Source organism: Lepus europaeus, chromosome 11 (genome assembly GCF_033115175.1).
Source record: "Lepus europaeus isolate LE1 chromosome 11, mLepTim1.pri, whole genome shotgun sequence".
NCBI classification, from domain to species: domain Eukaryota; kingdom Metazoa; phylum Chordata; class Mammalia; order Lagomorpha; family Leporidae; genus Lepus; species Lepus europaeus.
This window is the reverse complement of record NC_084837.1, coordinates 42,443,490-42,455,789: the sequence shown is the minus strand read 5'-3', so window position 1 is coordinate 42,455,789 and position 12,300 is coordinate 42,443,490. Positions and strand designations below refer to the sequence as shown.

Below are 12,300 nucleotides of genomic sequence, written 5' to 3'. Positions count from 1 at the left end.
ACGACGATGTTCTCACTTGGAATGAACAGTTTCTTCCCGAGAAAAGAGAGAGAGCTTAAATCTATGTAGATCCGATCTGCTCTATCAGCTGGTCATTTTAACACAGTACTATTAATTTATCCTTCCTTCAGATTGCTTGGTTTTGTGAGTATGGTCTTGGTCTTCTGACCAGTGACTAGGTGTTCTGTGTCCACCAAACAGTTTTCCATAATGATCCTTGTTTTAGCAACTGTCTCCTTTTTCTCAGCTCATCTATCCTCTCTTGTTTACAAAAGGCCTGTCTCTAACTGCACAGTCCTGGAACTTACACGTTAGCTTCCAAATAGGGGCTATGTGGCAGCCCTCAGCAAGAAATCAAGGCCACTAGGGGCATACAGAGCTAGTGCCCTACTGGCATGGAGCAGTCCCCACACTGGCTTTTATCTTGTTTGGCTACAAGAAGAGAAGCAGGGGAGGGGGAGAGAAGGAGGAGCCAGAGGCTTAATCCTGAGGCCATTAGGAACAAAAGCATTTACAGTGAGTATAGTCGGCACATACCGGCTTTTCTGTTCTTTTATTTGAGAGAACACTAAAGGAGAAGGAGAAAGAGATGGGCAGTTTAGATGGCTACGTAGCTGGATTCTTTTTCCTCCAGATTTGGCCAAAGAACAACTCACCCGGTTTAATTGCATCTGTTTATTCAAGTCAAATGCATTCTGCTAATGTCAACTTGTGGACTGTCAGGGAGATAGCAGAACCAGTCCTTATTAATAAGCAATCCATGGTATGTTTTCTTCTGTTTCTAAAGGATGATAAATGGAATAAGATAGGGAGAGGGGGAACACTCCCACAGATTAAGAAAGAACTCCAAAATCATACTGCTTTCAGCTTTTGCAATTTAAATATTGCCTCCTCTTTGGATTTGTGCAAAGGAAAGGATTTGATGGATGTTATTTTTAACAGCAGCTAGGATAAAGGTGGCATTATCTCTAATGCTAGAAAGGTGGCCACAGACAAGCACTGAATGGGAGGGAGAGGAGGAGGAGGTCACTGGGTTCCAAAGGACTGGTGGGTCTTTCCTGTCACGCTGTCTTGGAGCCGGAGTTGTAGTTTGGTGGGTACGTGTGGGTGCTTAGTCCGATGCTTTCGTTTGCATGATCAGAAGTTGTCTAATGTTTTTTTTTTTTTTTTAAATTTCTTTGTGACTAGAAAGGAATCTTATTGGCACAGTGACTTGTAGGGGAAGGATACAAAACTTAGAGTATTTAGAAATACAGACTTGTGCTGAATTTCCCACTGTTTGCATTCAAATGGAATAATTTGGGGAAGCAAACTTGAATCGTCATGATAAGAACAGGAAAATATACACAAAGATTTATAAGTCTCTACATTCCAGAGCATCTTTCTTTTGAATTATGAATTTATCTTGCAAGTCAGCTCTGATTTTGGGAAGATCAGAAAGAACATGTGGGCATCCATGGGTGTCACATTTAAATGTGATCTACTAGAATTGAAAATCAAATGTTAACAGTAATTTCTTTAAAACTGGGTAATTAATTCATTTTATGCCACTTCCCAGGCTTGCTATGCTATTATGACAAATACAGCATTCCTTCTCTTAGTGACAAAGTTATATGCGAGGGAAAGTAAACAGACAAAAGATAAAATGAAGTTTGAGTAAAGCTTTGCTTTGCTTTGCTTCTCTGGGTTATAGAACTTGTCTTGTTGAGAGTCTTATCAGTTAAACGTGGAGACATGGCATCCAGGTTGAAGTTTTTCAGATGCAGGAAAATTTTGCCTTAGCAAGTTGAATATCAAGCTTCTATGCCTGTTACTCATGTCCTCTCTAGCTACATTTTTGTTTCGTATATTTTATTCCGTGTGTCCCCCACACATATAACTACATCTATGTTGTTCTTCTTAAGTGGCAAATACTCAGGAGGGGAATCTCCCATGTCTGTTCCTCAGGGAAGAACTGGCAACATCTAATGTGTAAGCAATGATTTACAAAGCACTGTCTGTCATGATGATAATTTATTTCTTTGCTTTATACAGGACAAGTCTGTTGATACTGTTTGTGTACTTTGATAAAATGGAGGGTCATCATTCAATAGTGTCCCAGCACTCATTCTAGGCAGGAAGCTTCCAAATGCTTTGAGATCTCTGAATAAATTACTCTAGGCAATTACAAATTCTTAGGATTAGATGGGATCTTACCGATCATGTAGTTTAGCATTGTTATTCTACATATGAGAAACTGAAACCTATGAAAATGGAGCATTTTGCCCCAAGTCACATAAAACTGTACTGCACTTACTTGGTACCCAGCCTGATGGGTATATATGGACACATGGGACAGGACATAAATTGCCTTGCACTGATTCCTCAGTTTATGGTAGGCTGGAAAGTTCTATATTTGTAGTAGGATGTGTGTTTCAAAGAAGGCCCTGCCTTGATTTGGGAATTTCAGAGAAAACACAATGACCAAGCACCTTTTTTTTTCAGTTTTGTAGAGCTCTTGGGCAGGGGTCTAGGGACAAGTGAGTGTGTATAGGTGTTGCCTAACCATTCATTATTCATCACCCTGGCCTTTTAGAATTCTGGTACCAGTCAATCTAGTTTTTTGGAACAGGGAACCTCTGTGACACCAGTGTCATCTTTACCTCTAACCAGTTCTATGTCCTTGAACTAGAAACCTTTATTAACCTTTGTGTATCAGATTCTTTCTCTAGGATTGTGATTCTAAACTGATGTCCCAGAGCACAGTGAATTGATAAATAATTTAAAATTGTTTTGGGAAGTCAGAATTGGAGCTTATCTAAGGCTGGGGTGTGGTTTAGGAAGAAGTGTCAGGGTAACACACTTTTCTTGGAATTTTATCCCTCTCAGGGAAATTTCATTATTAAAAATAGCCAGGTCTAATAGGATTGTAAACCTGATCATTTATTTTAAAAATTAGATACTTAAGAAATTAGGGAATGGGTTTACACTACTGTATTGGAAGGATTTTAAAATGATAGAAGTAACTTATTGTTAAGACTTTTGTAAATTCAGTATGTCTTTTTATTCCCTGTGTCCATTCCTGTTTGGAAATTTACATGTTCCTGGTAAAATTAGGAACTTTCTTGATCTGCCTTCCCCCAACCCCCATTTTTTTGGTCATTTGGGTTTTCTGAGTAGAGCTTCAATAAATCTGGGAGTGCAGAAGTATCTTGTAAAGTGGCTCCGTTTCCTTGGATATGTACCCAGCAGTAGGACAGCTGTATCACATGGTGGTTCTGTTTTCAGTTTTTTGAGGAACTTCCACACTATTTTCCATAATACCTGCATTGATTTGCATTCCTACCTACAGGATGCCAGAGAATTTTCCTTTGTCTGTATCCTCACCAACAATTATTAGTTTTTATCCTTTTGATAAACAATCTGACTGGGTGAGATGCTATCTTATTATGATCTTCATTTGTGTTTCCCAGATGATTCCTGATGTTGAGCATGTTTTCATATATCTGTCATTTGTGTGTCTTCTTTCAGGACTGTCTATTCATAACATTTGCCCATTTTTAAGTCAAACCACTGTCATGTTTCCTGCTGAGTCATTTGAATTTTTTATTTATCCTTCACTTTAATCCTATGTGAGATGAATAGCTTGCATATTTATTTTTCTCCCGTTTTACAGATGTCTCCTCAGTTTGTTGGTTGTTTCTTTTGCTATGCAGAAGCTTCTTAGTTTGATATCCCATTTGTTTTTGTATTTTGCTGCTGTGTTTAAGTTACTTTTTTTTTTTTTTTGACAGGCAGAGTGGATAGTGAGAGAGAGAGAGAGAGAAAGGTCTTCCTTTTTGCCGTTGGTTCACCCTCCAATGGCTGCTGCGGCCGGCGCATCTCGCTGATCCGAAGCCAGGAGCCAGGTGCTTCTCCTGGTCTCCCATGCGGGTGCAGAGCCCAAGCTCTTGGGCCATCCTCCACTGCCTTCCCGGGCCATAGCAGAGAGCTGGCCTGGAAGAGGGGCAACCGGGATAGAATCCGGCGCCCTAACCAGGACTAGAACCCTGTGTGCCAGCACCGCAAGGTGGAGGATTAGCCTGTTAAGCAATGGCGCTGGCCGTTTAAGTTACTTTTGACTATCATATTTAATTTCTGATCTTTCAGTGAGACACCTTTCTCATCTTTGGAAAAATAGGGTAGAAAGTAACTTGAGTGTGTAGAGCCAGAAAAGTCTAATAGAAAAAGAAATTCTTTGTTTTGGATAGAAAAATTGCTCCTAAGGCTAAAAATTATCTCTGTTTTAAAATGCTTATTTTTAAAGAACATGAGCCAAAAGTTTGTTACTTTATACTAGATGGGTTCCAGAAGAAAGATAAATTTAGTAGCTATATCATTAGTAAATTAATTAACTGTATCTTAAAAAGCAACCTTTATCTTGACACACTTAGGTTGTTTTCACATATTTGATTAAATTCTATTGTGAGGCATTTCAGGGCAATTTATTACTTTTGAAATTCCAGAAGCCTCTTAAAAATGCAATATAATCAAATATCAGTATAATTTAGGGTGAGAGGTAATTATATCTATTGAATATGATTTATACTTTTCAGGAAAGTCAAGAGTTGGAATTCCCACGTGGTACCTATTTTCCTAATAAATCATGGAAAGCAGCAGTATCTCCTGAAGTTAGCACACTGTTTTTTATAATTAGGATATCGTCACTGTCTAGCTAGTTTAAGTATTGAATATATTGGTTATAGTCAAAATGATGTGTGGATACTTATGGTAGAAAAATTTCAAATAATCATGACTTAAATAAGGTAGAAGTTTTTCTCACATAAAAGAAGTCCAGGACAGCAGTCAGGACTAATAAAGTAATTTCTCATTATCACATTCCTTCCTCTGTATTCCACTGTCCTCTACCCAACATACTTAAAAACATCTCTGGGTCTGCGTTGGCAGCTGGAGCTCCATCCATCAAGTCCACATTATAGTCTGGAAGAAAGAGCAAAAGCAGAAGGGCAAAGGGGGGGCCTTCCCGAGTCAGCTCCCTTTGAACAGCTGTCTCAGAACTTCTACATAGCAATTCCACTTCCATTTCATTGGCTGAACTTAGTCACACAGCCACTTGTAGCTGGAAAGGAGATGAACTTAGCTTTAGATTATGTGCAGGAAAATGCACAGTTAAAAAAAATAATGATTTTGTTACTAAGGAAGAGGGGAGATGGATGTTTGGGTAGATAATTCCACTAGGATTCTGTGTTCCTAGCATATGCTGGATCTTGGGGCCACCAAACAGAAAATCAAAACTTCTTGTTTTTGTTACGAACTACGGTTTCTTAATTTAGAAATCTGGCTTAATTTAGAAATCCTTTTTCTTTTGTGAAATATCATTTCTTTATTTGGCAATCTTGTCTGACTCGCTTTCTTCTTTCCTCTTGCCTTTCAGCTGTTTTGGAAAGAAGTAAGGTTTAGACTTCTCCATGTTAACCATGAGTGTGACACTTTCCCCCCTGAGGTCACAAGACCTGGATCCCATGGCTACTGATGCTTCACCCATGGCCATCAACATGACACCCACCGTGGAGCAGGGTGAGGGAGAAGAGGCCATGAAGGACACAGATTCCGACCAGCAGTACGAAAAGCCACCCCCACTACACACAGGGGCTGACTGGAAGATTGTCCTCCACTTACCTGAAATTGAGACCTGGCTGCGGATGACCTCAGAGAGGGTCCGGGACCTAACCTATTCAGTGCAGCAGGACTCGGACAGCAAGCACGTGGATGTGCACCTAGTGCAACTAAAGGTAAGGCAGGTCTCTGGGCTCAGCTTCTCCCAAGACAGAAGTCTGAGAGAGGCTGTGACATCTGGAGCTGAGTTCTCTAATTCCCAGTGAGGAAATGTCTAGGAAGAAAACCATGGTAACAGGTATGAAGCCATTATCTTTGTGGATAAACAGGGGTGGAATACTTTTCTGATTTTGCTTCATATGCCGATTACTTAGAATAACATTAGCTTTGGGGATAGTTCAAAGGAGTGAGGAAAGGGAGAGGCATTTTTATGCGATGTCCGTAGCTATCAGATATAAAGAACAAAAGCGTTTTAAGAACTGATGTGAAGGATTTAATAGAAGACTCTCATAGGTAAAACATCAAGCTGAGACGAGACTGTGAGCCTGTGTGTGATTGTTACCCTCTGTTGAAGTCGATGCTGCCTTTGTGCCCGACGATGAATTCTGGCGTGGTGGGGAAGGGCAATGGGCTCCTTTTAAAAAGGATCCTTTCATCCAGGTACAATGCATCACACAGAACTATGGTGCTTTTATGACAACTCATCTGCTGTTCAAACGTTTACAAAAAGTCTAGGGCCCTCAAAATGTCTGACTGTTGGCAATCTGAAAGCACCAGTACAGTGCTATTAATAGTTTTTGGCCTGGGGACCTCACAGAACAGTGAATCTTGCTCTGCTATAGCCACTCCTCTCTCCCAGGTCCTTGAGTGAAATAGTGCTCAGGTCATTGACTGGCAAAGTGAGGTGAATTTGTAATCAATCAGGGTATTAATTCCAAACTGGAGTGTAAGTTTCTAGTCAGGTACATGGAAGTCTAAGGAAAATGGCTTTCGCTGAACTAATTCGTCCTAAATGACCTGAAACAAGACTTAAGTAGATGCTTGGATGTTTTAACACTTAAATGACGGATAGCAGGCAACCACTGGCAGAGAGGAAAAGATAAGCTGTGAAGAGAGAACCTGTCTCCCAGAGCCCAGAGTGGGCACTACCTCAGCCTTCTCAGCTGGTTTAACAGGTTCTGGACCCTGCTGCTGCTCTAGAATGTTTGAGAGCAGGTTGGTGGGCAGGAGTGGGAGAGAAGGGTCTGGGAGAGAGAGCACCAAAGGGCCAGAGAACCAAAGGTAGCTGGGCTTCTGCCTTGAGCAGGCCTGCAGGCTCCTTTGGTGTGGTTTCTTGGGAAGAAGGTATACAAGGGTTACAGAGATGGCTAGGAAGCAGCTTCAGAAGACTGTGAGGCCCGGCCAGCTTCCTGCTGTGGTAGCAAGGCATGATGGACCGAGTCTCTGAAACAGGGTTCTGCAATCAGAGGAGCAGCTCTCCACCTCTTTGGGGTTGGAGTGAAGTAGACGTTAGGAAGCTTGTGTCACCCCCTTCCCTTTCTCATGTGTCTCTTGTAAGTAGATTAAGTAGATATAGAGATGGGTTTGTAAGAAAAGCTGTCGCTCTCCAGAATCTATCTATATTTATGTACTTATATATTTTTAAAGGTTTAGTTTTACTTATTTGAAAGAGATAAAGAAAGAGAGAAGTTTTCCATCCGCTGCTTTGCTCCCCAAATGGTTGCAATGACCAGAGCTGAGCTGATCAGGAGCCAGGAACTTCTGGGTCTCCCACGTGGGTGCAGGGGCCCAAGGACTTGGGTCATCCTCTGCTGCTTTCAGGCACATTAGCAGGGCGTTGGATCCGAAGTGGAACAGCAAGGACTCAAACCGGTACCCATATGGGTTGCCTGCACTGCAGGCCAGGGCTTTAACCTGCTGTGCCACAGTGCCAGCCCGAAGAACCTTTCAACTTTACACAGAAAGGTTAGTAACTGTAAAGGAGAATGCGGGCTAAATGGAAATATCTTTAGAAAACTCAACTGAGAATGTTGCTAACGGCTGTTAAAGACATTAATGGGTCAATTAAGTATATCAACAATGTGTCTATTATATCAATAAATTGAAAATTCCATTCAGTATGAAATTTTGTTTGGGAAATCACGTGTAAGGTAGTCTGTTTTCTTGTTGGAACCGCTCATTTGACCTCGCTCTGGTCAAAAGGCATTTCACACCTGCCTCTGTCAGCTCCACCCCTTGGTGTGTTCTGTCCTCCTTGCTGAGAAGGGAGGCACAGGAGGGTGTGAGGAAACACAGTAACCATACAGAGCTACTAGATCCCGACTTCTGAGGGATAAACTGAAATTGTCCAACTTCATCTGGTTCTAGAATCTTTATTGATTTTTTTTTTTGGTGCTGGCTTCATCATGTGACTTAACCAACCCAACGTTCTCTGTAATGTTCTCAGATATTCTGTAGTAATAGAGACCTTTCACTTGAACCCAAAGTTAAAAAGATGTGGCCTCTACAGCAGTCTACATGAGGTTTTAGTTTTATCTCAACCTACTTAAAATCTCTCCTGTACTTTTATAGTACTTCTTTTTTCAATCAAATAAACACTTTGATGAATTTTTTCAAATACATGTGACCTTGTCAGATTTCCACATTGATCCATAAGAATGTAAAGGAACTTGGACACAGTGCTTTCTATGTGGAAGTACAACAAAACAACCTTGTAGAAGCAGCTCTCAATGGAGGCCTGTGGCAAAGCAGAGGGCCTTTGAGGTTTCAGCTTGACTCCCACTAAGCTGATTATTTATGATAAAAATTAACCATCACAGGGATGGAATGCCCTTGACCTTAGAGGTCACCTAGGCACAGATAATTTATGTATCCATCCCCATGTTTTCCCAATGTGAGGAGCATACTCAAAAGATATCTTCACTTGTGTCTTTTGAATATCACAAACTGAATATGCCCACTGAATTGCTCTTAATCCTTCCCCCCCACCATATTCCCAATTTCAGTAAAAGGTACCACTCTTTGCTAAGCCAAAGCATGACTCTCTACCCTATATATATGAGTATACTTTAAAAAGTACATGGCGGCCGGCGCCGCGGCTCAATAGGCTAATCCTCCGCCTAGCGGCGCCGGCACACCGGGTTCTAGTCCCGGTCGGGGCACCGATCCTGTCCCGGTTGCCCCTCTTCCAGGCCAGCTCTCTGCTGTGGCCAGGGAGTGCAGTGGAGGATGGCCCAAGCCCTTGGGCCCTGCACCCCATGGGAGACCAGGATAAACACCTGGCTCCTGCCATCGGATCAGCGCGGTGCGCCGGCCGCAGCGCGCTACCGCGGCGGCCATTGGAGGGTGAACCAACGGCAAAAGGAAGACCTTTCTCTCTGTCTCTGTCTCTCACTGTCCACTCTGCCTGTCAAAAATAAAAAAAAAAAAATTAAAAAAAAAAAGTACATGGCAAATGGAATTAAAAGATATTTATTTTGGTGTAAAAAATTTTAGAATCTACTATTTTTCCATAATGTGCCTTTTCCATGAACTTTTTCAATACTCCTTGCATGTCTGCCAGGCATTTGGTGCATGGTTGTGAGGGGTGTGGGTGTCTTCATCCCACACCAGACTGCCTGGGCTTCAGTTCTGGCTCCACTCCTGAGTCCAGCCTCCTGATAATACACACCCTGGAAGGCAGCAGGTAATTGGGTCCCTCACACACACACACACACACACACACACACGGAAGACCCAGATTGAGTTCTCGGCTCCTGGCTTCAGCTTGGCACTCTTCCTCACTCTTGGGATCACTTAGGGGAGTGAACCAGTGAAATGAATGGGGTCTGAAGAAACAAGCTAGGAATTTGTCTCCAAAATGTGCTCTGAGCCATTCACTGCTCTCCAGCACTACTGCTGTTGCCCTGAGACAAGCCATATGCCTGCTTGCCTGGCTACCTTTAAAGTGCTGTTTCTCCTTGCTTCCATTGTTATCTTTACCAGTTTGTTATCCACACAGTAGCTGATGAGATCTGTAAAAATTTAATTTAGGGCATGTCATTCCCTTGCTTCTTACTGGATTTGTAATAAAAATTTTTTTTTTCCCAAGTCTATGACTCTGCCTGCTTCTCTGGCCTTGGTTCCTGTTACTTTCTCCCGTGGTCATAAAGCTCCAGGTGCACTGGAAATTCCAAAGAAATGATAGGTTCTTGCCTCACAGCTTTTCCTATTGCCTCTGCCTAGAAACTCCCTTCCCTTCTTTTTGGCTGGAAGAATCTAGATCCTCACCAAGCTATTAGTCAGAGGAACAGCCAGTTTCTGATATCTGGAAGGCCATGCCTGGAAGAGGATTAGACAGTGGGTGAGAGTGAGGAGGTAGGACCTGTGTTGGATGAAGAGCAAACAAAAAAAAAAAAAAAAAAAAACTGCCCTTATCTAACTTGTCCCTTTGTCTCGTACTTATTGTCACATTGCTTGTCCTATGTCTTTTCAACATGGTCTTCTCTACCATCACACCAATGTATAGCTCTATAAAACAACAACAACAACAACAACAAAACAAAAAACTTAGTTGAAAAATGCTTTTGGAAAGTGTTATTAAAATATCTGGTCTCTCTCCTAGCCATTATCTAGTGTTTTCCCACTTTTATTTTTTTTTAAATGGTTCTTATCACAAGCTTCAATTGTTATACTACTTGTTTACTTATTTCCCCCAAAGACCTCAAATGTCTGACTCTCCAGTATCTCTATTGCCTAGGACAAGGTGGAGCACTTGATTGGTGGCTCATTTAACATCTGTGGTTGCATAACAAGTTCTAGATTGTATGGTCGGTGCCTTCTCTCCCTAAGATAAACTTGCATGATAAGTCACATAAAGATGACTGCTCAGTGAGAATTGCATTAGGACGAAGACATGGAGTGAATCAAGGCCCCAGTATGTTTAGTACATTGTTCTATGAAGGAGAGTCTGTGAGTAATTTTGAAGTCTTAGAGATCTTACCTACAAAGTCTGACCAGAAGAATTTACTCTTTCTTTAGGTGGCTGTGCCTGGCCTCACACCCCTCTTGCCTATTGGACTCTTTCTTTGGTAATGATTTTGGTCAATAAGTATACTTTGAGGTCTTTTAGACCCAGAGCCATGGTTTTTTTTTTTTTTTTTTAAGGGAACTTTGCTTATCTCATAGTCATTGTCTACTCTTCTCTCTCTCATTTCCAAGTTCTTGGTGGAGTGATTGTTCTTGAGAGTGAATAAAAATATCTGACTTGAAGATCCAAAAGTGGAAACTTTGAAATATAGGAGTATTTATTGAGTACTTTTTCCATTTTTTAAACTGAAAATGCAATCCACATATTTTGCTTCTTGGCTTCAACAATTTTTTAGTAAGAGGTATGAGAAAGCAGCCAAATCATTTTTAGATCTATTCTCCTCCCCTCTTTGGATTCAGAAGCTGGGCTGTGAAAGAAAATCAGACAAAAACTTTTAAATAGTTTTTATTTTAACTGAGGTCTCTGGTCTGGGTGAATGTATTTCAGTGCTAAACAGACAGTGTAAGCACCTCAGCTTCCTGATTAACGGTCTTCTCGGGGGGAATATTGTTTGTATTCCAGAAACATGACAGCTGGCATAGGCTAAATGATGAATCTGGATAGCCTATGGAAGTCTTAACGTAACTCAATTGGAACTAGTTCCCTCAAAAGCTAGTTTAGATAAATTCTACTCTGAACCTCCTCCAGTGAGATTTGGGCTTGTGTCCCTGACTTAGGACTGATTCCTAAAGTTTGAGCATTCAGTAGAGACTCTAGTTACAAGATGTCCCAACTGGACTGCCCCAGAATGAGATGTGTCTGACATCTGGGGTTAACTCACATACTCATGACTCCCCTGGGGCTGGAGGCCCTGCTGGGACCAAGACTTGCCTCTTCACAGCTCTGCTTTGGCACATCAGATATGCTTGATGACTGAAGATGATGGAAGTCCCAGGGTGATGGGGTTCCTTGGAGAGGATAAGGAGTCTGCCCCTGGTGTGAGGGTGGGAGGGAATGGTAGGCCATATTACAATGCATTGATAGTGCAGGATCCTATCCTGAGTAGACACCGGGGCAATGTGGATAGCCAATAGGGAGAAACACTTTGGGTTATGACTTCGATTACTTCCCAAGTGGCTGAGGCTGAGTCTTCCCTCATTTGACAGGTGCAGATGGAAAGAATTTTCTCTCTCCTACTGCTGGAACATTAACAGTGAGCTCTGCCTGTGGGCAGTGGGAGTACCAACGTGACAGCTGTGCAGCTCAGGGTCTGCTGGGCATGACAGTGAGCAACAACCAGAGTTAATTCTTGTGTACATCTGAAAAACATTCTGGGGTTCCCAGAAATTCTCAATAAAGACAACTCTGAGTGAAACTAAACTTCTGACATCCGTAGTTTAGAACTTGAAGGATTTGGATCTTAGCATTAGCGTGACTGCGTGTGAAAGTCTGAAGCTTCAAAATCGTACCATTTTTGAGTAGTTTCTAATACCTGTTAAATCATGTAAGTACCAGTTTAAGGTGGAAAGCAAAAGTATCTTTGTTTTCTGGAAAGAGCAGACATTTTCTAACTTTTAGGCAACCATTTTTCAACAAGTAGGCCTCAATCCCTTTGGCTTATGGAATCAATTCAGTGAATTACGGAACTGAAACAATAAAACAGGATGGAAGTATGTGAAGTAAGCAAATGTGCTATT

The 12,300-nt window shown here is 41.7% G+C and overlaps 1 protein-coding gene across 2 annotated transcripts in view; it reads left to right on the top strand.

Moving 5' to 3' along the window:
* AKAP6 (A-kinase anchoring protein 6) overlaps positions 1-12,300 on the top strand; it is a 500,321-nt gene that overhangs the window by 118,089 nt on the left and 369,932 nt on the right. For both annotated transcript variants that reach the window (XM_062205295.1, XM_062205294.1), the window contains exon 2: positions 5,414-5,771. In XM_062205295.1, the coding sequence (XP_062061279.1) occupies positions 5,448-5,771 (324 nt within the window). In that variant the 5' untranslated portion in view covers positions 5,414-5,447. The remainder of the gene's footprint in view (positions 1-5,413; positions 5,772-12,300) is intronic.